Source organism: Pimephales promelas, chromosome 12 (genome assembly GCF_988280905.1).
Source record: "Pimephales promelas chromosome 12, fPimPro1.hap1.1, whole genome shotgun sequence".
NCBI lineage: Eukaryota > Metazoa > Chordata > Actinopteri > Cypriniformes > Leuciscidae > Pimephales > Pimephales promelas.
This window is the reverse complement of record NC_142780.1, coordinates 27033957-27059351: the sequence shown is the minus strand read 5'-3', so window position 1 is coordinate 27059351 and position 25395 is coordinate 27033957. Positions and strand designations below refer to the sequence as shown.

The following is a 25395-nucleotide window of genomic DNA, read 5'->3' as shown; positions in this document are numbered from 1 at the left end:
CTGCAAAATAGCACCAGGGATTGTTTTTTTGCGCCGGAACACGCCTCCTTTTTTGCGCTGGTGGCGCAAGTTCATTCCCTAATTTGCCGGCATGCATCTGTGGAGGGAAAAGTCCGCTTTGCACGGGTGCAAAATATGAACGATACGCGTCGGTGTACAAAGTCAATTGCGCTGGGTGCAATATAGGGCCAATTTCAGAGAGAAAAAAAAAAGAAAATTAATATGAAAAATTATCTATTTGTTCTTATAACAGATGTGGCAGTACACACCACAGCTGCTTGTGGAAAGGAATGGCCAAGCATCAGAGCGTGCGTGTGTGCGTGTGTGTGTGTGTGTGATCATGCATGAAATTATCACACCAGGGTGTAAACACCACTGAGATGAGAATAACAATGTCCTCCCAACTGCACAACTCACCACCACTCACTGTATAACTAAGGGGAAACTGCACACCATCACAGGCACATTTGACAGCCTCATAAACTTAATCTATCGTTTGGGGAGTCCAGAGAGAGGAGGCGATCTCCTTTTTTACAGACAGTCAGATGTTTTTGCTTTTATTGAAACACAAGATAGTCTTTTCTGGAGATAACCATCAGGTTTCACACAAAATATGAAGTATGAGTACTGCTACCTTTAAAGCAAAATGGGGAAAAAACATGGCCTACTATTAAATATAAAAAAAAAACTAAATAAAAATTCTGCTGATTTATAATCTAATCATAAAAAGGCACAAATAGATCCAACAATAAAAAAAATTATTTAATTTTTAACCTTTCACACAGCTTTTTATGATTTTACATAGATCATTAACAAACCAAGCACCAGAATAAATCACAGTGAAGAAGACTTGCTCAACTGTATGATTTAAATGTACATGAATCTTTCTATTGAGGAGATTCACTTTGTTATGGCCAGTGATTTACAGGCCGTGAATAAAACTTCATTTCTACAAAGAGCAACTTGGGAGTCGTGTCAGGTATATGCTGCACAGCTGAGAAATAGATTCTACGCTCAAAAGACAACAACAGAACATCTATATGTGTGATTGAGGTAGTAATAGAAGTACTAAAGATTCTATGCTCAAAAGACAACAAAAGAAACAGCTCAAGTGTGATTGAGGTAGTAATAGTAGCTTATTGACAGGACGCCGTCACCTTACTTCAGGGAAGTATTGTATTGTATTGTAACTTAAGTATTCAGGGAATACCACTATACTGTAGTTATTATTTTAACAACTGGAATTTGTTTAAATTGTCCATGGTGAAGAAATCAGATTTAGTATGTTGTATTTCACATCGTAGACGATATCGCACACTAGTTGAAGGGATTCAAAAGTTTGACTGTGGCTTTTCTTTATATTTAATGTAAACTAAAAATGCGAGTTTGACAGAAGTAGCGCCATATGTTGTTAGTCAGCATGAGTGAATTAGACTACTGACCGTAGCAGAGCTCTGATTGCCAAGACAGGCAATGCATAAAAACTCAAAGTTGACAACTTCTCAAACATGGAAACATTGAGTCCATTTCTCAGCAGCTAACGTTTTGTTTCATTAGCATGAATCATTATCCTCCAACAATCTAAAAAAACAACAAGTATGGAATATTCTAGCAATGACAAGCAGTATGGATGGAGGTTCAATTAATTCACCTATTTACCAAATTATATTCTGTGAGTCATTTAGTAAATCTTTCAGACACCTGAAAGTGCCCTCTTCACTTTCTGATCTTGTCTGACCTCTGTCTCATTTTATTTTCGCTTGAAACCTGACCCTTGCCCGAAGAAGAGTGACTGCGGTGCTCACTTGTAAAGTGTTTGGCATTTGAGAAACAAAAGGCTCCCGCGTCCTGAATGTAGCGATGGATCAGACTGAAACAAGCTCTCGCTAATGGGCTCTAATGAATTCAAAGATATGCAAACCCACGTGGTGCTCTTATTCAGATAAGGTGAAACAGAATGAATCACGTTCCCGAAATACACAACCATTAACCTTTCTTCACTTGTCAGGCATGAGAGGACTGACGACGCTTCTCGCTTTCTCTCAGGTCAAATGCACAAAAAGACAACATGCTGCCTACAGGGACATCCTTTTGAAAAGGGCCAAAACTATGGGTCCCTGCTTTACCACCAAAAGTGATTTTTATTTATTTATTTATTTTCTTTTTTTGTGTGTATGGTGATGCTGAAACCACAAAGAAATGCAAAACGTAATACTGAATTATATTATTTTCTCTTTTCAAGATTGTACAATAGCAACATATTTGATAATTATTGCTGATACATGAAACTGCTCTGTCAAGAATTAATAAAAATGTACGTTTAATAAAAAACTACTTGCTTTTGTTTTTCACCTGAGGATCAGACATTTTCCTAAATCACCATTTAGTATTAGTAAAATATTAAAATATATTTTAATACAATTCTCAAACTGTATAGGGGAGCCGAATGTCACTTTTTACTATAGTAAATATTTCTCAGTGTGGGTTTATTTTTGATAAAACAAGTTAACAGAATAATTAATTCAAGTCATTTTACATTTTACAAATCACTCACGTTTCTGCTTTTAAATCCTCCAAAAATGGGTTTCCGATTCACTTGTGTTCTCTTTGTAATTGCCTTTTTAAAGAAAATTTAAGAAATTTTAAGAATTTTAAGCAAAACAATTTTGAAACTAAAGTATTATTAAAAACAACATATAAATATAATAACTTAATAATATAAAAATATATCTTGTCCAACAATTATTGTAATTAATATGTAAATCATTTAAAGCGTCAATAAAATGTGACGAATTTCCCCAACCTCATGAAAAATACCCTTTTCCTGTAATAACTTTCAGTTAAAATTCTGTGCGACAATCAGCCCCGATCAGTTTGTGATATCATATTGTGAAATATAGCACTGCAAGGCCATTATCTTTATTATCTATTTATATAATTTTCCACCAGCAGACCAGTGTAGAAAAAAAGAGGCATTTTCTCATCATTTATAACCTCTCACACACATCTGACCATCTGATATGATTCGCGTTGGGACATCTTCCTGGCCATATCTCATAATGGTCACAAAAGGAGCACATCATTGCTGATATGTTGCCTCAGGGATTTTTTCTAGGTTAACAGCTATTTGAGCCATTGAGAGGGGAGAAAATTCATGTCCCTCCACAGATCTGTGACAAAAGGAGGTAAATTATAGTAAGGAATCCCCAAAGAGAGATTATGGAAGTACATGTTCTCATGACATGGCAGCGACAGATAACAGGCTGAGCGAGATGGAGAGAGCTTGATAAATCTATTCTCCCATCACTGAACTGTCATTCCACCAATGACATTCTCAGATATGTTATCACTCATAATCAAACCCTGTCATCTCCACAATGAGCATTCTTTCACCTTTAAGATAGAAGTGATGCTAAACTGTGGCACAAACATGCCTGAGGCCACTATAGAATGATGGGAAAACATCTATTCAGACTATTAAAACTGGTGGGTATTTTCTGATCTGATTACATAGATTACATAGAGATCTATTTCTCAGTTCATTCTCACCTGGGCTTTAAGCTGTGATTAATTCACTCACTTTACCTTTATTTTAAACCTCCAGTTGAGGTCAGAATGAGATGCATCCATTGGATAAAACATGCAGAGCTCAATAACTGCCTATAGAAGCAAATGTTCTCATACAGCTCAAATCTCTATTTTCAAACACAATCTGTCATTTTAAGCAATCTATCTCGCAGTGGATAAGACACATGCCTTTGGTGTGAGAGACCCGGTTTCGAATCCACCGTGAGACACCAATGTGTCCCTGAGCAAGACACTTAACCCCTATTGCTCCAGAGGCGTGCGACCTCTGACATATATAGCAATTGTAAATCGGTTTGAATAAAACATTTAGTGTCAGCTAATTGTAAAAATGTAAATGTAAATAATCCATATTGACAACCAAAAGCAGCTGTGAAATTATGGAAGAATAGATCATTTAGCATATTTTAATAATAATATATAATAATAAGCAAAGAGTAAAGAAGCTCATTCAAAGAGTCAAATTTTCATCCAATATTATGATATGCCACATAATATGGATCAAAAAAGTGCTGGTACTGTATCAAATGTAAAACTATTACCCTTCAAACATGGTCAATTCCCAACTAGTTAAGAGGACTAACAGAAAGATTGTTTTCTTGACCTTTCACCACGCAAAGCACCCATGACTATTCATGATGAATAATGAATAAGCATGCTTTACTTTGCTATAATTAACATCCTGAAGTACAAACCTGATACTCTGTTGGGTATCTGACTGGACTCCTTATGAACCGGCTTGTCGGTAGGCCTGATTGCCACGTGAAGTACCCATGTCATTGTGTGAGAAGGATGATCTCATTCACATGTTCAACACCGGCTCCTCTAAAAAATATCTGTGAGAGACAGTAATGACTCTATTTTTCAGCATCTGTGGAAAACCCAGAGGAAATCATCAAACTGAAGTTCAAAACAACATTCTTATATTACTTCCCTTCCTGTGAAGATGAATATGGGAAAATGCCAACCCTTACTGTTTTCATCAAGTAAGCTCTGTATGGGATACACTACTTTCATATTATATTCTGACCTTTTATTTTTTCTTAGTTGAAGGGTGATATTATAGCCTACATAGCCTATCTAGAAATCAGAAGTAGCAGCAGATATATTTTACATATTTTGATGTAGGCTATATGAGTGTAGAAAGAGAGAAAAAAAATGTAGGGTGCATGGCGATTGTTCTATTAATCATTTGGATTTTGAGATATAGGTATACCGTTATGCACTCAAAAGTGCAGCAAATGAATGTAAGTGTCCTGCATACATCACCAGAGAACAGTTGTTTTCACCAACATGTTCATTTATGATCATTTAACTAAACTTCAGAACATAAAAAAATAAATAAACAAAATCAAATAAGCGCAGATGAACTGTTCACAATAAGGTGGTAGACTATGCTAACATGCATTAGAAAATGGGCCTAGATGAATAGGTGACCTTTTATTTCATGTCAATTTAACCTCTATAGATAATTCAAGCTCTCACTGGCGATTTTGTAAACGTTTCACTTGCACACTGGCAACCACTCAAATGACCTTGGCAATGGATACAATTATTGTGTCATCTTCAATTTCACTAATGAACTCACCGGTCAAATATACTTAAGAAAATGTAAATAGTCTCTATAAAATGTAAACATTTGGTAATAAAACCCAAGAATTTCTATAGCTGTATCATTGTCAGTGGACCGCTCTTTCTCAAAAAACAAAAACAAAAACAACTTCACACTTAGCCTACCCGTAGCCATCCATCTTGTTTACTTCATTCTCGAGAAAACCAGGAAAACAGCTCATATTTGTTGAGTGTGACTTAAGTAACATTTTGAAAGTTTGGACAATGAAGTAGCACGACGTACAAATACAACATGTGGATAACCGTTTAGACGCATAACGTTACAGGGTCCCAAAACCCTGCCAGTGCCTGCGTTTACGTTACTTAAGTTAACTCTTTTCGTTTATTCTTAGCTAAAAACACTTGGTTCTTTCAAAAATATATGTGCTCATTAATGTATATTTACTTCGTTCAAGTAATAAAGTATTTGAGTGTATAATATGCCATTGAAAATACATACGGGTAGGTAAGGGCTTCTAATGTCGGACGCCATCTTGCTCCTCCATCTTGAAAGTACATTAGCCAAAGAGGGACATACCCGTTATAAGCTTCGCCTTTCGCGTTTACGTTTGAGTTAACACTCATGGACGAGGTCGAACAACTGGAAGCCATGTTATAATCTTGGACTACAATAGCCACCGTAGGATTTACTTGCAAAACTACTTCCGCGTTCTACTTATTACATATCAGGAGTTTCGAGAGTGTTCATCGCACGTCCACATGAGAATGCTGATTATCACTACGCTTTATGACTGTCAATAGATGAAAACAATGCATTATGACCTCTGTAATAATTCTTTTGAACCTGCTATAATGTTCCTATGTCCCTATTTTACTATATGTTCCTAGACCATCAGGACACTCATGTCTCATACACCGTGCAAATCAGAGGGTTTCTTCAGGTGGAGCATTTATTGAATATGACAACAGGAAATATTGTCCTACAAAGTGACGTCATCACACATCACTCTCCATGACGGTGAGAGACACATTTTTACATTAAGCAGTAAATTAACCAAGAACTGAACTAACTTGAACATAAACACACATAACTTTACTATCACAAAAACTTAAAGATCTTACTGCAATAACACATAAATCAACTCTCAATAAACAATTACCCATAATGCTCCCAATTATTAATGCAATATATCCAGCAGTCTTCTCATTAACAACAATATTTTTGTCTTTGCCTACTTAGATTCTATTGAGTTTACATTTTTTAAACGAATTTGACTAATAAAACGTGTGCATTGGTGCTTTATTCTTTATGTCTTTTTAAAATAATTGAATGAATGAATAAATGAATGATCGCGAGGTGCGATCATAGATCAGAACGTCCGCAGCATAGAGGAGAATGAGTCAACTTCTCTGAAAATTAATTAAGTGTTTTGGTCATGAACATGTAAATAGTAAAACCATTGACATTGAAAAATGACACTGAATGATTACAATATTTAATCCAAATAAATGTTTGTGTTTCGTACTGATGTTATTCATCTGTTCTCACCAACGTAGACGAACGCTGACACCCTGTGGTGAAATAGCTAATGGCGTTTTTTTTTTACTGCCGCAGCTTTCTCGGATTGGCTTGGTTTGGATTTAAACTTCATGTTCCGATGAGTTTTGAAAATTCTGCACTCACAGTAAACATCAGAATATCCCTTCTTCTGTCAATACATTTTCCAAAATATAAAACTTTATTACAGTCACTCATTTTGTTCAACTCATTGATGATTGACCGTTGTACATTGAAAGTAAACATAACTGGAAGTAAGTGATATGTATTGTTTCCAAGCGGAAGTGTGTCGCGAAGCTCAGTGCAAGTAGTCCATTGAGAGGAACAGAAACTAATATTCACTGGATGGTCACATACCTTTTCACCGCTAGATGGGGGTAAAAATCATACAGTGTAGCTTTGGCTTTAATGCAACATAGAGAGGAACTAAACACATTATCTAATATCTATGCGGACACACACACGCAGGCTATATAATGTAACGTATGCATATGGAGAATGAGATCTGAATTATAATAGGCCTACCTTCATTTGCGATTGAATTTATTCAAAGATTAATAGAAAGTGGTGTTACATGTGATTTGTCAAAAAGTAATTTCCCAGTTTCCTCAGCTGATTTACCCGAAGAAAATTCCATTCAAGGAACATTAAGCATTTTTGGGGATAATGTAATACCCGTTCTGTGACATTACACAAGACATTTCTAGCACTGGAGTAGTATAAATTTGTATCAGTGATTGAAGTTTGTAGTTGCTGTTCCCAAACATTTCTTTGTGTGGGTGTTTGTATGTGCATAACCATGAAAGGCAGATATGAAATGACAAATTCACAATCTGCTTCCTTCTCTCATACATTTTCATTATGCATCTTAGCATCAAAGATTTCAGTCTGTCTTTAAAATTGACACCTATGCAGAAATAGCAATTGCAATATTTGAGACAGATTTATATCTATTATTCTATGTTTTTTCTTTCTCTCTCTCTTGCATTACTTGCTTTTCACGATTCATGATATAATAACAATTATAAATTATAAGACCGTTTTAAGAACTTAAATTACAAATATGCTACTTTCGATCTCATTTATAAGGCCGATGTAAAGGTAAAACATGGTGTCGAGCATTAATGTGTTGATTAAAACAAAATGCCCAAATTCACATTTTTACATAGGCTATACAGTAAACATCCATTTTGCATTCCACAGAAGAAAGTAATTGAAGTTCGGAAGTAGTAAACAATGACAGAATCATGAAAAGTTTCACAATGACTGTGTTGTAAGATCATTATTAATACATGATTAGTCCTGAGCTCTCAGCTGAGAAATTGCTGATGTGACGCACTGAATTATAGATCTGGATGTGTGCTTCCCTGATTGCATCAGCAGTTTGTTCCATTGAAATGTAATTGAGTCTGATTTGTCAAGTTCGTTGGGACAGAAACTTCTTGGGACTATGATGAATAATCTGTAGGAAATATCTATTTTACTTATAATGTTTTTTTTTTATTCAGAGATATTCACCTGAAAATGCAATATCTGGTTTTGCATGCTCACACAATGTGACCTTGATTTCAGTGTTTTATCGGCAGAAGATCCATGTACAATGCGAGTAAGAAGCAGAAATATTATTGATTTAAATTGCCCCAAGAGAAACAAGTCAATTTTTTCCCCCGCAGTTAAATAAGCAATGTTTTCTGACGGAGGAGAGACGAAGGAAGAATTCCACAAAGATCATAATATTGATTCAAAAGTAAGATGGTATTGACACTTAGTAAAGTGATGTCATTATTAGTAGTCATCTTTAGTTAGCAAAAAAAGAGAGTCTAGAGGTTTCAGGCTTGACATTTCAGTCACGGCCACCCATCGAATAGACTTGATGGATCATTAACCTTTGACCTCAATAAAGTCAGTTGAGATGATTAATTATAGGTTGATCTAAGTCCATTGAGCTGATGTTAGTGAACAAGAATGATGAAGGTATAAAATATGCTACATCACCCGATCAATGTAAGTTTCTTGTTAGTTTCTGGTGTTGCTTGACTTTTCATAGCTATATATTTGTAGTCATGTGACTTTTCACATGAATGCAAATATGTTTCAGAATTATGGGATTTTCAAAAGTCATTTTATTGTACTGGAGACGAGTGTGTGATGTAATATACTGTTTTAAATAGCATGCATCATTATTGAAATCTTATCAAATAATTGTGTGATTTTTTTTGGTTGTGACTGAGTGTCTTTATATTGTTGCATCTTCATCTGAACTGCAAGGTCAGCATCAACTAACCATATATGTTGTGATGAGTGAACAGATGTCATGTCTGATATCCATGCCGAGTCATCCATTAAACACATGCATGCAATACGGAACATGCACTGCCATTTCCTAAAATGTTCATTTACCTTGACCACATGCTCCTGATAGAAGATTATTTGCTAACTGCAGGGACCCCACAGCTCTGCCAACAGCACCTGTATGTTGGTGAGACAGCTGGCAGACTGTATGTCTGGACAAACAGTCACGGTCAGTCAGTCTCACCCGTCCTCCCTGCAGGGCTCGTCAAATGAAATCTGATCAAAACACAACACCAGTCCAATAGCAGTCCAGATGGAGATTATGTCAGATTTGGATTTTATTGACTTGACAAATCTATTTGTCTGTTATCTGACATAGTCTTGTTATAAATTGATACATAAAGAAAAAAGAAGCCATCACTCTAGTCATACACTCCAGTCCAATCCCAGCTAACAGGGAACGTTCCCAGAACATTCACTAACGTTCTTTAAAAGTTGTGTAAATGTTAGGACAAAACGTTATTAAAATAATGTTTTCGGAACGTTCATATAACATTATTAACGTTCTTGTAACGTTGAGAGAAAACGTTCTTAGAACAACGTTCTTGGAACGTCTTTATCACGTTATTTGTATTTGATGAACGTTCTCATTACGTTGATAAAAAACGTTCTTAGAACAACGTTATCGGAACGTCTTTATCAGGTTATTTGTGTTTGATAAACGTTCTCATAAAGTTCCAGCAACATTATGCTAACCTTAGGATAACGTTCTAACAACATTATGCTAACGTTCCAGCAACGTGCTGCAAACATTAAGACACCGTTCCAGCAACGTTAAGCAAACTGGACATTTCCACGTTTTTAGAACATTTTAAATTAACGTTCCCACAACCAAAATGGAACGTTAGAAAAACGTTCTCAGAACCTAACTTTGTTAGCTGGGATGTCACATGATCCTTGGGTATACTAAAATGCTGATTTCATGCACAAGAATTTGCAGATTTGACTACTGGCTGCTGCAGAGCAAGAATGGACTTGCTACTGCTAATACTGATACACAGGCATGAGATAGCTGTAAATAGAGTAGATAGATAAATCCCATAGCAGATGTAGGCAGGTGGAGCTGGGGGAGGTGGAGGATTTCAGCGGGACTGCTGCGCACTGCAGCAAACAATGTACCAGACTGCTTTTTGAGCAAGCAATCATATTGACTGCAGGATCAGCAGAGGCCAACCGATGCCATCCGATGATGATGTGATTTCTTGTAGATTGTATGTAAAGGACCCAGAGGTGTAAAGTCCAGGTTCAGAAAGTAAAAGTCCTCCTCAGTATTTTGTTCCAACCACCTGGATTTGCTAATTAGCACAGTTTTTCAGCCAGGAGATTAGACACTAATTATTGAGCTGTTGAAATAAACATATGGCAGGACTTTTACTTTCTGACCCCTGGACTTTACACCTCTGAAAGAACCTATAAACTAAATACTAATAAACAACGAGTAACCCAGATAGCAAACTGACATTGACTCAACGTGGAAACATGACATCGAAACAACATTGATCTGGCATTGTTTTGTTCATCGAATTAACGTTGAACCAACGTCAGACGCGTCATTCTTCAAAACTAACGGAAAATCTACTTGAAATCAAGGTTGTTTCAACGTTAGGAAAGCAAACCAATTGCGTCGATTTTCATTTAGCTTTGAAGAATGCCGCGTCTGACGTTGGTTCAACGATAATTCGATGAACAAAACAATGCCAGATCAATGTTGTTTCGATGTCATGAGAGATGTCGTTTCCACGTTGATTCAATGTCAGTTTGCTGTCTGGGAATGTTGACATAATTATACGGATTAAAACGTAACTTATCAATAACTTATTAACTGAATTGAAAACTTTTACAAATTAAATAATTAGTTGGATAGTTCACCCCAAAAACGAAAACTCTGTCCTTCCAAACATCATGTATGAATTTCTGTCTTCTGTTGAACACAAAAGAAGATATTTTGAAGAATGTTGGTAACCAGACAGCATAGACATATACAGCCCATTCTCACTCCCAAGGCGTCACCTAACTGACGCCTTGGGAAGCATTTGGACATGCTTCAATATCTGACGCTTTAGGCGCCCTTTAGCGTCAGTTACATGACGCCCTAGGATCGCGTGTACCCTACCCCCACCCCACACCTAAACCTAACCGCGTCCTCTAACTGACGCTTTCCTTTAGCGTCAGTTAGATGACGCCGTAGGATCGCGTCATGTAAGTGACGCTAAAGGGCGCCTAAAACGTCAAATATTGAAGCATGGTCAAAGGTGACGCCTTGGGGTGAGAATGCGTTGACATATACTGTACACTAGACGTCACCTTGGCTACGGCAGTTCATTGGAACAAATGCGTCAATAGAGCCGTCATCTTGAAACAGGGGAGCCCCTCCACTTTATTGCATCTGTGTCAATAGACACAGGTCTAACGGAAATAAAATCACCATAAATCATCGTTTTTTGTTTTGTTTTTTTTTTGTTCCAACGGTCAGACATGTATTTATCATTGATTCCAGAATTTTTTAAAAAAAACATTCTTTCTAGTTCAGATTTCATCCTTGAATATCATACGCTGCACAAAAGTCCGCCACCATCAATGAATTCGAAGTAAAGGCAGAGTTACCTTGCTACTTCCTATGACAAGACCGCTGTTCCAAGATGGCGGCAGTTTTGACGCATGCTTAGAACCTCAAGTTGACATCTAGTGTATACATCTATGACCAGACAGTTGAAAGTAGCCATTGACTTTCATAAAAGGAAAAAAGTTCTATGGAAGTCAGTGGCCACTGTCAACTGTCTGGTTAGTGGTTACCAACATTCTTTACAATATCTTATTTTGTGTTCAGCAGAACAAAGAATCTTATACTGGTTTGCAGCAACTTGAGGGTGATTAAATGATCACAACATTTTCATTTTTGGGTGAACTATCCCTTTAAACTTGTAAAATGTCAAAAAAATAAAGAGTCTTTACATGAGCTGTTAATAGTGAGTTGACCTATGCTAACAGAGCTAGGTTAATAGTTAGCCTATGTGTGTACATCCCTATGTTCCCTGTCAGCTGGAAATATGCACTTGACAAATCTTTGAACCATCTGAACTCAGTAAAAGTTGAATGAATGATTAATCCATTCACTTTTCTGACGCTGTTGGTCAGTCTGCTTTGCGTGGATATCATTTAGGCCTATATCCGTTACATAATTTAACATCTGCTTATGTTACTCATTGACAGGAACTACCTTGGACTCCTGGCACAAAATAAAGAGTGCTGATATGATTGTTTCATTCAACAAATTATAAATGCGTAAATTATAAAAGTCACAATTTTATGCAATTTAGTGAAAAACAATAAGTACATATTTTGCCTAATTGTGGTTTCTCATATAATGTTCAGATTAGGTTATTTTCTGTATTACAGTTTGTTTTCTATCTTTAGATTCAGCTCAAATATAAAAATTATGCTTCAGACACTGGTGTAAATGCATCAGCGTATTTAGATTTAGAGTCACACATTTCCAACACTGAGTCTGCCAATCCATCTCCAAGCCACAGTATTAGGGCCTCAAAGCTCTTAATATATAATTTATACAGTAATCACACAGCTCAGCAATGTGCACAAACACGTAAAAGTGTTTGCTATTTTACCATAGTCTAAGTCACGCTACCTCGCATAGACTGATGTGGGTAGACTATGTGTTTAGTGATTATTTTCTTGCCACAGTAAAAATGCAGCTTTATACAGAAGAACTATTTGTTCAAGCTTTCTTAAGTCAGAACATTCCCTCTTGAAGAGATACTTCATCGATAGCTTTTTTGTGTGTGTTTTGTAGAAGAAAGTCATAGCCAAGATTGGATGGTTGAGTAAATGATGACACGATAAAACATTTTGGGTGAACTATGTGACAGTTCTCAACCAAGTTTTAGTTACCAGTAGATCTAACACAAAATACGCATTATAGCCTATACATTTTCTTCACTTTCTTCACGGTTGTCTGCATTTTGAGTAAATTGCATTTATTTTAGTGTCTGAAAGTAAAGTATCTTGGGGGACAGGGTCGTATAATTTCTTGGAAAGGATTATTTCCTGCTCTCACCATTAATGCAGCCAATGAGACGAGACCATTTGAGGGGTTATTCTAGGCTATCTCTTACTTATCTTTTCTCATAGAACAAATGCACACTTTTTCCAGGTGCTGTCAGCCTGTGACTACTTGTGACTGAGATCATGCACACCAAGGAAAACTCATGGTAAATTTGAGATTTATGTCATTGATATAATTATACATACCAGAGAATGAGTAAAGGAACACATTTGATGAAATCATATTTACATTTTCTGTTTACTAAAAGAGTCAGTTGATAATGTAATTTGGTTTCACTGTTGTTATCTTAGAGTAAGATCCTTTATGCATTTAATCAAATCAGTAAGGCCAATAAAATATCAGTCCTGCCAAACACAACTGAGCAACTGAGTCTGATTATCTTCAAATGAGATGCAAATTAGATTGAGCCTTGATAACTGCATGCTGTAAACTTCTGTTTAGGACTCATCAAAACTGCTTCTAGAAACTGTAAATGTGTCCACTGTTGTGATTTCTACTTAGCTTTTTACCAGCTTTAACTACATTATGCCAGCTTTATATTCTCAGCCAGCATATTTTCAACTCTCAAGATGGTCTCTGTGGTTTCATAGTTAATTTCTGTGCTATGCCATTTTATTTCCATAACTGACTCCGGAAATCTTGGGATTTAATCAAAAATGATGAAAAATGATTTCAGTGAAAGTTTGATTGTTCTTAAATTATGGTGGAATTTAATGTCTAATATGTGGTGTATTGATATCTGTTTATGATATGATGCTGATTGCATAAAAATGTCTTTATGATCTCTGAAAGATTATCATGTTTCTCATTGTAAGCATTGGCTGATAATCAGATGATTGTTTATTGTTTATCAGACACAATTTGAGCAGTTATCAATGTGACCTGTTCTGGTGTGTCTTTCTTTCTCCCGACTCAGCTGCTGTTCCTTTGAGGACTGCAAACTGACTACAGAATGGCTGCTGAGCAGGACGAGACACAGGCCAAAGATAGCTATCGTGTGCGGCTCTGGACTGGGACTTCTCGCAGACAGTGTCTCAAATAAACAGATCATCCGCTATGAGGACATTCCCAATTTCCCAGTGAGCACAGGTAACCGGATTCATGGAAGTGTATCAGAGCTGAATTAATGGAACAGTTTACAACTTTCTTTCTTGTTGCTCTCCCCTAGCAATGCTACACAATACATTTTAGTTGCCATATTCAGTAAATCAAAGGATGAAGTCGTGGACATTCTCATGTTAATTTACATAGTGTGGTCATTTCAGTCAGGATATTGAGTCTAAACAATAGCACTGGACAGATACAGGAGTTGTTTGAGGGAATCTGAAAGCACAGAGGTTTTCATTCTGTCTCTCATTGTATTGTACGGTTAACAAATTATGCCCAGCTCCTGGTAATATGAGCTACAAAATGAATAACTACTGCCTATGAATAAAATATTATGACTGGAGCAAAAATAGCCCCTAATATCTGCCACAGGGAGTTCATACTATGATATCTTTGACAGGTTTAAATATTAATATGGTGAGGTGAATAATCTTGGGAAGTGTTCAGATGCATTAAATGATATTTTCACTACCTGTAGCGTGTGTGTGTGTGTGTGTGTACGTGTGTGACTGATGGCTGGAGAATAAGAGCCCTTGTAAATAAGGGAAAGTATAATAAGGGTCTTAGAATCCATTTGTGTTGTCATTCTTTCTCTAATCCACTTCATAATTTAAATTTGCTGGTTTAGACTAACAGAAAAATGACTGACAGTTTGAATAATGAGAATGAACTATGGATGCTCTGTGCTCATTTTTTAAATAATAAATTCTTCACAATGCCCATTGGATCATTCATTTAAATCAGCAAGTGTCAAATCAATATCAAATCAGTCAAAATCAGACAAAATATGGACAAAATACATAATATATTCACACATAACTGCAACAAGTAGTAATTTGATGCATTTTAAGAAGTGATTATATACAATTATAATATTCATATGATTATAATTAATTATCATTCATATTGCATTCAAGTGCATATTATTATTTTGTATATTTTTTATTATATTAACCTATATATATATATATATATATATATATATATATATATTAATATAATAAAAAATATACAAAATAAAAACATTGTTTTTATTACTTTCAAAATATGTATGTATGTCACTTAATTTTTAAATAAAACTAATTTCGATAATTAGTCATTTTTAAGCATTACTAAATTTATCTCAGAACTGTTCTCATTACACTCACTGTTTTGCTAACTTGTGACAATCTGATTTAAAAAAAAAACTCAGGCGGCATGCACTGAAACGTTCATTTGCTCATTCATTTTTTTTTACAATGTTGCAGGAAATACATTTCACGGTGAGTGTAATAAGCCCCCTCTCTGAATGAGTTTTTTTCTCAGAGCCATTCATCAATGCTCGTGGAAGAAAGAGGGAATCGGCCCCTGGAAAAACAGAGCTATTATTCCAGCAGAACCTCATTACGCTGCAGGTTTTAGGGCCAAATACATCTCATCGGCCAAAATTCAAGGGTATATTTACATAAGCTTACATTCACTTGGCTCAGTCGGCCTGTTCCCATGTCAAAGTAAGTTCCTGAAGCCACAAACAAACTGCAGCCTCCTACTGGCTCACAAGTTAACGTTAGAAAACATTGTTTGCCCCACCTGTTTCTTGATTGCCACCTCCACCTGTTTCTTCCATTCTTGATGACATCAGCAGTCATCCCTAAGCTGGAGGTATTAACTTTTTTACGATTGTTGAATGAGCAAAGTGAACATGCAAATGCAAATCAATAAACTTCTAAATACAGCCAAGCCAGCAGGATCTCTTAGACTTGGGGACAGTCATTAGTCAATTAAAGCCATATTCTAGAAAAGGATTAGATGACATCTGTTATCAATGGCAGCATCTGACCTTTTATTTGCACATTACAGAGAGGTTTTGCATTAGATGAATAGGATGTGGTATATTAGGCAGAGAGCAAAGAGTAAATTCTTTACAGCAGGAGGTTCTTTATGGGGTGAGACAGCTTTAGAGCCCAACACACCGCATTTTTATCATTAAGATGCTTCACACTGTGGTTGTGGTAGAGTAATATTTTTTTATTTTTCACAGGGAAATATTTACAAACCAATTTTACTACGCCAAATGTGGCATTAAACTAAAACTATTTGCATGATTTACTAAAGACCTGCAGTGAAAAATTAGAGATGGAAATGTGTGGACAGTTGTTTTTGCATCTGGCCTTATTTCATATGCATTTTTAAGAGTTTTGCTTTCAGTTTTAAAGTTTATGGGAGGACAGTATTTAAATAAATCATGCCATGTGAGGTTTGCGGTCTATTTGAGCCATTATTTAACACCCAAAACTTAGTTATTTGAAATGCTGAAATTACATTGTGTCACCCTTGATCTTTTACCTCCAAAAATTTATTTGGATATGATCACATTTATTAAATGATGCAAAACAGTGTTTTGAACTACAAAATATTAACATAAAAAAAATAAAAAATAAAAAATACAAATAACAGGGTTCCAGCACCTTCAGTGCTTGGACCCCTCTATCTATCTATATGTCTGTCTGTCTGTATATATAGATTATATTATACAAAAAAAAAGAGTAAGCATGTTTTTCACTTAAATGTTTGTCTCTTTATGCATAGTTCCTGGTCATGAAGGGTGCCTGGTGTTTGGTCAAATCAAAGGCGAGTCCTGTGTCTTCATGCAAGGAAGGTTTCATCTGTACGAGGGTTACTCATTGTGCAAGGTGAGCTCAAATAAACAGTTTGATGCCTCTATTGCAGGTGCTACTGCAGCCATATTGTTGTTTATCTTGCCCTTAACTGATTTAACTTCATCTTGCCTTTTGATACGGTTCTTAGCTGTATCCATTTATAATACTTCAAGCACAGTGGTTTCTTTACTTGAAGCAAAAGCTGTATCACAGATCCCGACAGACTCTGTGGCATCGATGTCGTGTAAAGTATTGTGGCGTCTGACGTGCGTTTCAAGCAGTGGCCTTGGTTCCTTTTAGCATCACCTCAAGGACGAGTAAACTCATTGTAAACAGCTCCTATTTGTTAAAACAGAGAGGAGCTGTTGCCTCCAGTATGGGTCATTAACTTTATCTGTCCCAACCAGGAGATGCATGAATACCGAGGCTGAATGCTGAAAAAGCAGGTGTGGAGGAGAAACAAACTACTCACTGCTCTGTCACTCGCGTATCAAAGCAGTTCATTGACAATATTCAGCTTCCTCTCCTAGTCGTTTGTGAACAGGAATCTGAATGCATAAGCATGTTGACTTTGAAAAATATGACATTAATCATGAACACATTTTCACATCGGTTAAAAGTCCTTGTTAATTTATAAGTTTTCAAATGTTAATTTACCCCGGAGTTCAACCAAGCAGCATGATTTGTGTGAGCTCTTGGCTTTCTCTCCATCAAAGTCTGAAGGGGAATAAATTATCTGTTGCACATGGGGCCAGAGAGACACTTTTTACTAATTTACCAAGGAATCTGCAACCTCTTGCCCTGGAGTGGGACTGTCACTGTAATTGCAGCCCTGACAGCATGACACAATGCATTACAATCAGTTGTCATGGCCACCATGCCCTCTACAGCCAGCCAAAAGCTTTTTACTCTTAATATGAGGCTGGGGCATTAAATCCATCAGCCCCCTGTATTATCAAACTCGAGCTTTTTACAACACTATTTTGATGGCTGTGGCACATAAACACACACTGCAGCCCAATTTGCATATCTGTCCTAAATAGGACGCAGGAAAACAATTCGTGGTATGTCAGGTCAAATCAGGCAGATGTTAAAAACAGTGAAGCAAATGTCCTTATTATAATATTTTATGATGACATTTTTACCCATGACATTACCAGCACAACATCCTAACATTTGGGCAAGGCGTTGGGTACATACAGTATTTTTTTCATTTACTGTTTCTATTAAAAAAAATGACAAGGATTGAGCAGAAGAACCTACCATGGCATTGGGAATCCAATTACGTATTGTAAGGCAAGGCTGCCAACTTTTCAGTTTAGTCTGGAGTGAGAATAATTAATATAATTTTTATAATAATGTTATAGCCCTGTAGTTTTTAAGGATAGAAAATTTAAATATATATTTTAATTCAATAATATAGTGGATATATTTAGCAAAATGCTCCTCTGTAGAGTTAATTCTTCAAGCTAAGTAACATAAAATGGTCATTGATTGGCTTTACGTGACATATTGTTCACAATAAAAGTTTTATTCACGTCTTTCTGCCGTTGAAACACTCACTGAATGACTATGAGATACATTTTACCAAGCTGTACTGTCTCTTTCAGCATACCTTCTGATGTTCATTCATGTTTATTTGGTGCTAGGAGCACAGATACAGCGATATGCCACATTTGTTTAAATTTTATAATAAAATTGACAAAATTTGAAAGCCTAGACTGTGTTTCATATCAAAAGTAACCTGCTCTGTCGTTGCGTTGTCAGTGTCCTCTTTGCCAATTTAGAAGCTCAACCAATCTGGTTATTAAATCTTTTGTCAAACTGTGACAGCTGGTTTTGTACCTACTGTTCATTTTGCTTTAGCTGACTCATATCCGTGAGTCACTGTGCAAATCGGTGCCAACTCACTGTATCCTAAAATTGGACCCAACTCATTTCCATTACAGTTTATGATGCAAAACTTGCTTTCATGTTTGCCCTTGGTAAAACAAACAGTTATTATGGTTTCTTTAAGCGATCTCACTGTTGTGGAGAGCTGTGCTTTGGATGGTAATTGGACAGTCGAGATTAGTTAGCCCTTCACTGACCTCTGTTTCTCTGCAGCAAGTAAAGCAGCTTTATAGTGTTCAGATGCATTTAGAGGGCTTGTCTCAAATGTACACATCTCTAGACTTTATTGGGGGTTTTTCATCCCACTATACCCACTTCTGCGTTCTGTTGTTCAGAGTTAAAAAGAGAGTTGTGTGGCCTCATAATATGTGTCATTGAGCAGTTTAAGTCATCTGATGTTTCCTAATATTTATGCTTTACTGTATGTCAGTTCACTCAACAGTAAACTGAACCTGTGCGATTTTCATGCCTCTCACTCACACCACAGACTCTTGCTCTCTTGTTACAAAATCTTGCATCTCAGTTACTGATTTAGTGGCAGTGACCTCAGAAGATTTCTGTATTAATATTTACTCGCAGACTTATCATACATAACAGAAACCAGGCGTATAGACATTTTTTAAAATATTCAAATGATGTAATTTGCATACTACTTCAGTGAATCCAAACACAGACAGCATGCGCAAATAGCTTATGACGCAATCAGCGAGTGCAATCCATTCTCAGTGAATTCCCTGAAATTGAAATAAATGCCAATTCATGATACAGTGCCAAGAGACATACAAGATTGTCTTATAGACATATTATCATTATTACTCTGTAATAGTGCGCATTAATCAAACTGCGGGTGACGGGTAACCTAATGCAGCACCTAGACCAATTCTCTCAGGAGAGTTAAAGACTCAAATATGAAGCGATTTGATCTCTGAGAGTTTACGTTCCACAAAGAAGTCATCTTTGATTTAAAGGGTACCAAACTGAGGCGTATTTTCTGGTCCACATCGGCGATCCGTCTGTGTCTGTAATGGCCGTGTTCCTCGTGGAAGCCCCACACGACACGTCTACCCTGGTTCGTCAGCTGGAGAGCAGGCTGACAGACTGTGACATCCCTCTTGAGCTGTGCTGTACTGTGAGCCCACAAGTACATTATTCATCTCCTGCTCACACTGACACGTCCCTTAATGGCTCCCTGCTCTACACTCCTATATTTATCCCATTTGGAATTACTAAAGCTTATTTAATACCTGCCTAAAACTGTGGTTAAGGCACTGTGGGGTACCATTGCACATTTAAGCATGTGGATATTGTTACCCACGTGGTCTTCTGAAATGAAAGAAGGCTTTTTTTTTGTCCAATTGCCCATAAATTTGATCAAATAAATTTAAACTTAATTGTATAAAAATATAAATAAATATATTCTATTTGTTTATTTTTTTTTTATTTCTGTACTGTCAGTTATCTTCTTATCCAAATTTTGAGAAGACACACCTGCCACTTGATTTTTTTTATTCCATTAAATACTCTGAAGGGGCCAATAGGGGCAACATATACCCCTGGTTTCACAGACAAGGCTTAATCCTAGCCCTGGACTAAAAATGCATGTTTGAGTTGTTTTTTAACTGAAAACAACTTGCACTGACAACTCACACGGACATATTTTAAAAATGCAGTCCATTGTTTTGTCTCAAGAAACATGCCAGTAATGTTTTTTCTAAGGTACGTTTATAAAAGCTACTTGTTTGTCCTAATTAAAGAGAGCTAATCCTCTGTTAAACCAGGCATAAGTATCATTGAAAGTGTAGATAATATGTCAGAGAGATCCTGCTGTATAACAGCTTGTGTTTTATGGGAATGTTTCCAGGTCACGTTCCCCGTGCGGATCTTCAAGCTGATGGGTGTGGAGACCATTATCGTAACAAACGCCTCTGGAGGTCTTTGTCAGGATTTCAAAGTGGGAGACATTATGGTCATTAAGGACCATATTAACTTGCCGGGGTTTGCTGGACAGCACCCACTGTGTGGACCCAATGATGAACGGTACGCAGATAAGGGAGATAAAAAAGCAGATTAAAGTGTGAAAGAGTGAGAGTTATTATTTTACAGAATTGTTTTCCATTTTATGAAAAAGATGGTGCATGTTCTTTCTTGACTTCCTCAGATTTGGGATCCGGTTTCCTTGTATGTCTGATGCTTACAGCAAAGACTTGAGGAAATTAGTTTTGGACATCACTGCTGAGTTGGGCTACTCTAATTTTGTGCGAGAGGGAGTCTACTGTATGGTTAGTGGACCCAACTTTGAGACCATCGCAGAGGCACGCATGCTGCACATCCTGGGGAGCGACTCTGTTGGTATGGACAGTCACAATACACAAAGGGGAAAACTGGCAAAAACGAGTATGAAAAAAATTCTGAGCTGAAAATGCGCAACTCAAGTTGTCAAAAACATGTCAGATAATCTGTGACAATTCTAAACATCTATTGGTCATATTTTAAAAATAATTTACAGTCCTTTCTTAATGTATGGTTTTTCATATAAAGAGGATAATATAGTTTATAAATAATAAAGTCATCCCATACTGCATCAGGTTTCCTCTCTCTGAGGAGTTTGAGTGGTTTAACTTGCTGTTTTCTTTTGTGTGTAGTGTCTTTGCTTTAATTGGTGCTTCAGGAAAATGATAGCTCGTTAATAATGATGTGCCTGCCATATTAGCAGACCTGCCATATTAATTGAAGGAAAGTAGGCCCACCCAAAGGGACAAACTAGCCCACTTCAATCAATGTGATTATGTTAATCAGTGATATGAATAACTCTCTTGTCCATATGATTGGCATAAACTATACTTTCTCCCGGTCCTCTGATGAGTTGAATGAAGTCTTAGATAATTAGACTCCGATTACCGAACGGCAGCAGTGTGGGGTATGCGCTAAGTAGGCTCCTATAGCAAGACCGGTCAACAACTGGTTCCTGTATGCGTCCTCCCGCCTGTGTATATATCAGGACCCCAATAGTCCTCATTAAGTGTTACATGAGACCCAGACCTGTTTTGTTTTATTAATGAACTACCTACTGTGCCAGAACAGAAATGTAATTAAGAGTCTCTCTCTCTTTCTCTTGAAAGGCATGAGCACAGTTCCTGAGGTGACGGTAGCCAAGCATTGCGGACTGCGGGTCCTTGGCCTATCGCTCATCACCAACAAGGTTTCTCTTGACTACAGTCGTGAGGAAAAAGTGAATCATGAGGAGGTGCTGCAAATCAGCAAGATGAGAGCTGAGATGCTCCAGAACATGCTCATGACCTTCATCGCTCGCTCTCACCAAGTGGAGACCATCAACAACAATTGCATCTATTCAAATACCGTCTAGGGTCAATCAAACCAATCATTGGCGGTGTGGAAGTCATGTGATTGGAGAAAATAGATCATTCTAAAGGCTCTATGTTATGTTTAGCCTTTATTTATCTGGTTGTGCTCTTGGAGAGGATGTATTTGATCTCCAGTTGTCTTGTTGACTTTTCAATATGAAAATACAAAAAATAGTGAATAAACCTCCTTATAGTTGAAATGAAACGTTTGACAACTCAATGGGAACATGTTTCAAACCATGTTTATAAGGCAAAAACAACACTCTGTTTCAGAAGATATGGTTCTTAATCTACATGTTAAAGCAACACTAAGTACGATTTTTTTTTTTACCTTAAAATAATGTTTCCAAAATCGTTTCAGTGGTTCATTAAATGAGTATTTCGCAAAAATTATGGACCAATATTTCAAATAATTGTTACCGCAGTGTCCAACCACACACTGGTTGTATTTGTATGGTTTTCTCAATATCCCCTGCTGGTAGATGCAGTGACTACATGCAGTTAAAAAAAAAGCATCTACCTCCTTTGACAGACATTTAAATCCATAATCCTGTGGATAATTCATAAGATCTGAGGATTTCTTGTAATTCTAAATGTTCAAAGGAAGGTAAATAGAATTCCTGTCAGAGTGGCATAATTTCAGTCGAGCATTAAGATCAACACTGAAAGTGTTAAACTGAATACAAAAGACTGCAGCAGGAAATCATCTAAAAGTTTTCATTAGAGTTTACAACTTAATTATGTATATAGCATTTTCGCATAACCATTTATTGCATCACTGAATTTTCTATTATTGTGAGCCTATGGACAAAGATTAATTTGTTTTCAAAACAATATGAAGCAAACTTTAAAAAAAAAAATCATACAATTTTGCTGACTCCTAATGTTAATCAAAAATTAATCAAACTAAATATTAATGACTAAAATGTTCAGAATAGCAGATTAAAATTAGTGCATCATCTACTTGGTCAGTCTTTTAAGAGCATAATGACCATGTTAACAAACACTGGTGAATTTGAATCATATAGACTGCATCTCAACATCTGGAGTATAGATGAGTTGTTTATGTGCAGGTATTTATGTGATAAGGTCAGTTACGGTAAAAAATACTAGCTTGGGGCAAACTAGTTTGAATAACTCATAATTTACTTTCATTGTTGCTCTTCTAAGATGCAACTTTCAGGGTCAAAAAGTCATTCTTCTAATTAGCCCCATCTTATAATGTGTATTCTTATCAATAAAATGGATTTTTACTTAATCAAGAGTTTTGACTTGTGTTGATGTTGCGGGCATAACCTTCTTTGATTTTCCTTGAATGTCAAGTGCAGAAACCAAAAGTTCACTGGGCCCAAACTCACACACGTTTTTTTTTTGGAGTCAGCATGAAATATTGGTCCTCTCTTAACAACCTTTGGGTCTTTGAAAGTTTTGCAAGAAAGACGGATCTAAAACTCTTTTCAGACTGTTAAATCTCTCACTAAACATAAGGCTGAACTTCGACCATTTAAGCTCACAGCCTCGCACATTAGCAAGGACGAAACTGCTTATTGTGGAATAATCAGAGAAATCCAGACCTGCTACTTCTTCCCAAATGTCATCATGTTTAAAGGGTGTTCCAAAAACACCCAGGACAAAATGTCTGTGTGGATGCTGATACACCTGTCAGAGATTTGATAGCGCAATAGGCAATTTGCTGCTATCTGAGGGACAAAAAGTACTTCATTTATGTTAGACGTCCAGGCTAAGACCGTCTGTAATTGGACTTCCTAAAAATAGCTGGCAATTCATTTGGCAGCAAAGCTGAATAAGTTTGTAAGAGAGAGATACAAATGATTGAAAAATAGTAACGCAAGCATTTTTCACATCACAATGATTTCAACAAAGACATATAGACAGATATATTTTGAAAAAACTAAGTCAAATTTGCAAGTAAGGAATGCATTTTAAAATAGTTACATCAAGTGATCAAGACCAACATGACATCATGACTTTTACATAAACACACATGCCACTTTCAAGTCAAGTGGCAAACATGTTAGGCAGGACTTGATTTTGTCCATTGGGAATTGATTGGATCATTGTATCAGTGTTTGCTATTGCTATGATTGACAGGTTGTCCCACCTTCGCGCCAGTAAACACATCATCAGAGAAGAGAAGAGGGCTGCTTCCGAAAACTTTAGGCAGCTGAATTGTTGCCAACCCTATCAGGCAATGGATATTTTCTCGTTAGAAATAACAAGTGGAAAACGGTTAAAAACGTACATTTACACACCAACTGCAACTTTCAGACTCTTTCAGATCTTTCTTCTTGGCTAAACTGTCATGAAAAGAAGTTTGCAACCCTTATCGCAGGTATCATATGGCGAATATCTCAGCATCTGAGGTGTGGATGAGTTGTTTTCATGTGCAGTTGTCACTGTTTGCTAGGTGTGATGTAAGCTCCTCACAACAATACTCAGTTGGAGCGTTTCATAATGGCCTGGGCTCACACTACAACTGCCAGCCAACCCATCTGTGTGTCTATACAGCAATTAGTGACCAACACAACACACATGTCACACTGTCCTGCTTCTCTTTCTCAGACACATTGTGTTAGTCATTGCCTAAAAGTCACAACAGGTTGATAAGGAGTCTGTATTAACTCATTGGTTCTGTGTTTTAAACCACTACTGTTCTGAGAGCTACAGTATAGGGACCTAGGAAACACCAGTTTTGTGATAACATATGGATTCATCATTAGCATGTCTAATTTAAGCTTATTTTACTCACTCTGCCACCAGGGAAGTGCTGTGTGTGGTGACGATGGTGAACTGTCTTTCTATCTGTCTGTGCCTGCCTACCTGGCAGCCAGGATGTCATTACAGAGGACCAGAGACCCAAGCGTCATTTGTCTGGGCAGAGCTTCATTACTTAACATATGGAGAGCAATTATCTCATGGGTCATTGCTCATTTTTACAAATTAATGTTCTGTAAATATGAGAAAACCAACAAGACAACCGAACAAGGAGATAATGCACAGAGGCAAAAGGAAAATCAAATCCATAAGTTCAGCACTGATAATTTATACACAAAGCACATATACAAAGCTACTGAATTGTGAAGGCCAAGCAATTGTAAAAGCCATGTGATTGAACTGCAAGCACATTGCAAGTTTATCTTTGAACAAAATATGTTCTCTATAAATAACGTATGTAGTTCTGTCACATAAACAAAAAAGACATAGGGCTAGCTCACTAAACCAAAC

General features: G+C 36.7%; 2 protein-coding genes across 9 annotated transcripts in view; one reads left to right on the top strand and one right to left on the bottom strand.

Annotated features, from left to right (window-relative positions):
* The window catches only part of kiaa0319 (KIAA0319 ortholog), a 34371-nt gene extending 28596 nt beyond the window's left edge, over positions 1-5775 (bottom strand). For 7 of the 8 annotated variants that reach the window (XR_016145765.1, XR_016145766.1, XM_089117854.1 and 4 more), the window contains exons 1-2: positions 5657-5775; positions 4281-4456 (exon numbers count right to left, since the gene is read on the bottom strand). The gene's annotated coding sequence lies outside the window, so the exon portion shown is untranslated. The remainder of the gene's footprint in view (positions 1-4280; positions 4457-5656) is intronic. The other variant, XM_089117856.1, reaches the window with a different exon arrangement.
* A 7409-nt stretch (positions 5776-13184) lies between these two features.
* On the top strand, positions 13185-22354 carry pnp4b (purine nucleoside phosphorylase 4b). Its single transcript, XM_039680001.2, has 6 exons — positions 13185-13293; positions 14065-14237; positions 16824-16927; positions 20649-20824; positions 20946-21136; positions 21907-22354. The coding sequence occupies exons 1-6, from the start codon at positions 13271-13273 to the stop codon at positions 22149-22151; spliced, it is 912 nt and encodes a 303-aa protein (XP_039535935.1). The 5' UTR covers positions 13185-13270; the 3' UTR covers positions 22152-22354.
* The last annotated feature ends 3041 nt before the right edge of the window (positions 22355-25395 follow it).

Bases quoted from the DNA above. Each gene is read 5' to 3' on its own strand.
- pnp4b (XM_039680001.2), top strand. From the start codon at position 13,271: ATGCACACCAAGGAAAACTCATG. The intron at 14,238-16,823 runs GTAACCGGATTC...CTTTATGCATAG, and splicing joins CAATTTCCCAGTGAGCACAG to TTCCTGGTCATGAAGGGTGC. The intron at 16,928-20,648 runs GTGAGCTCAAAT...GAATGTTTCCAG, and splicing joins AGGGTTACTCATTGTGCAAG to GTCACGTTCCCCGTGCGGAT.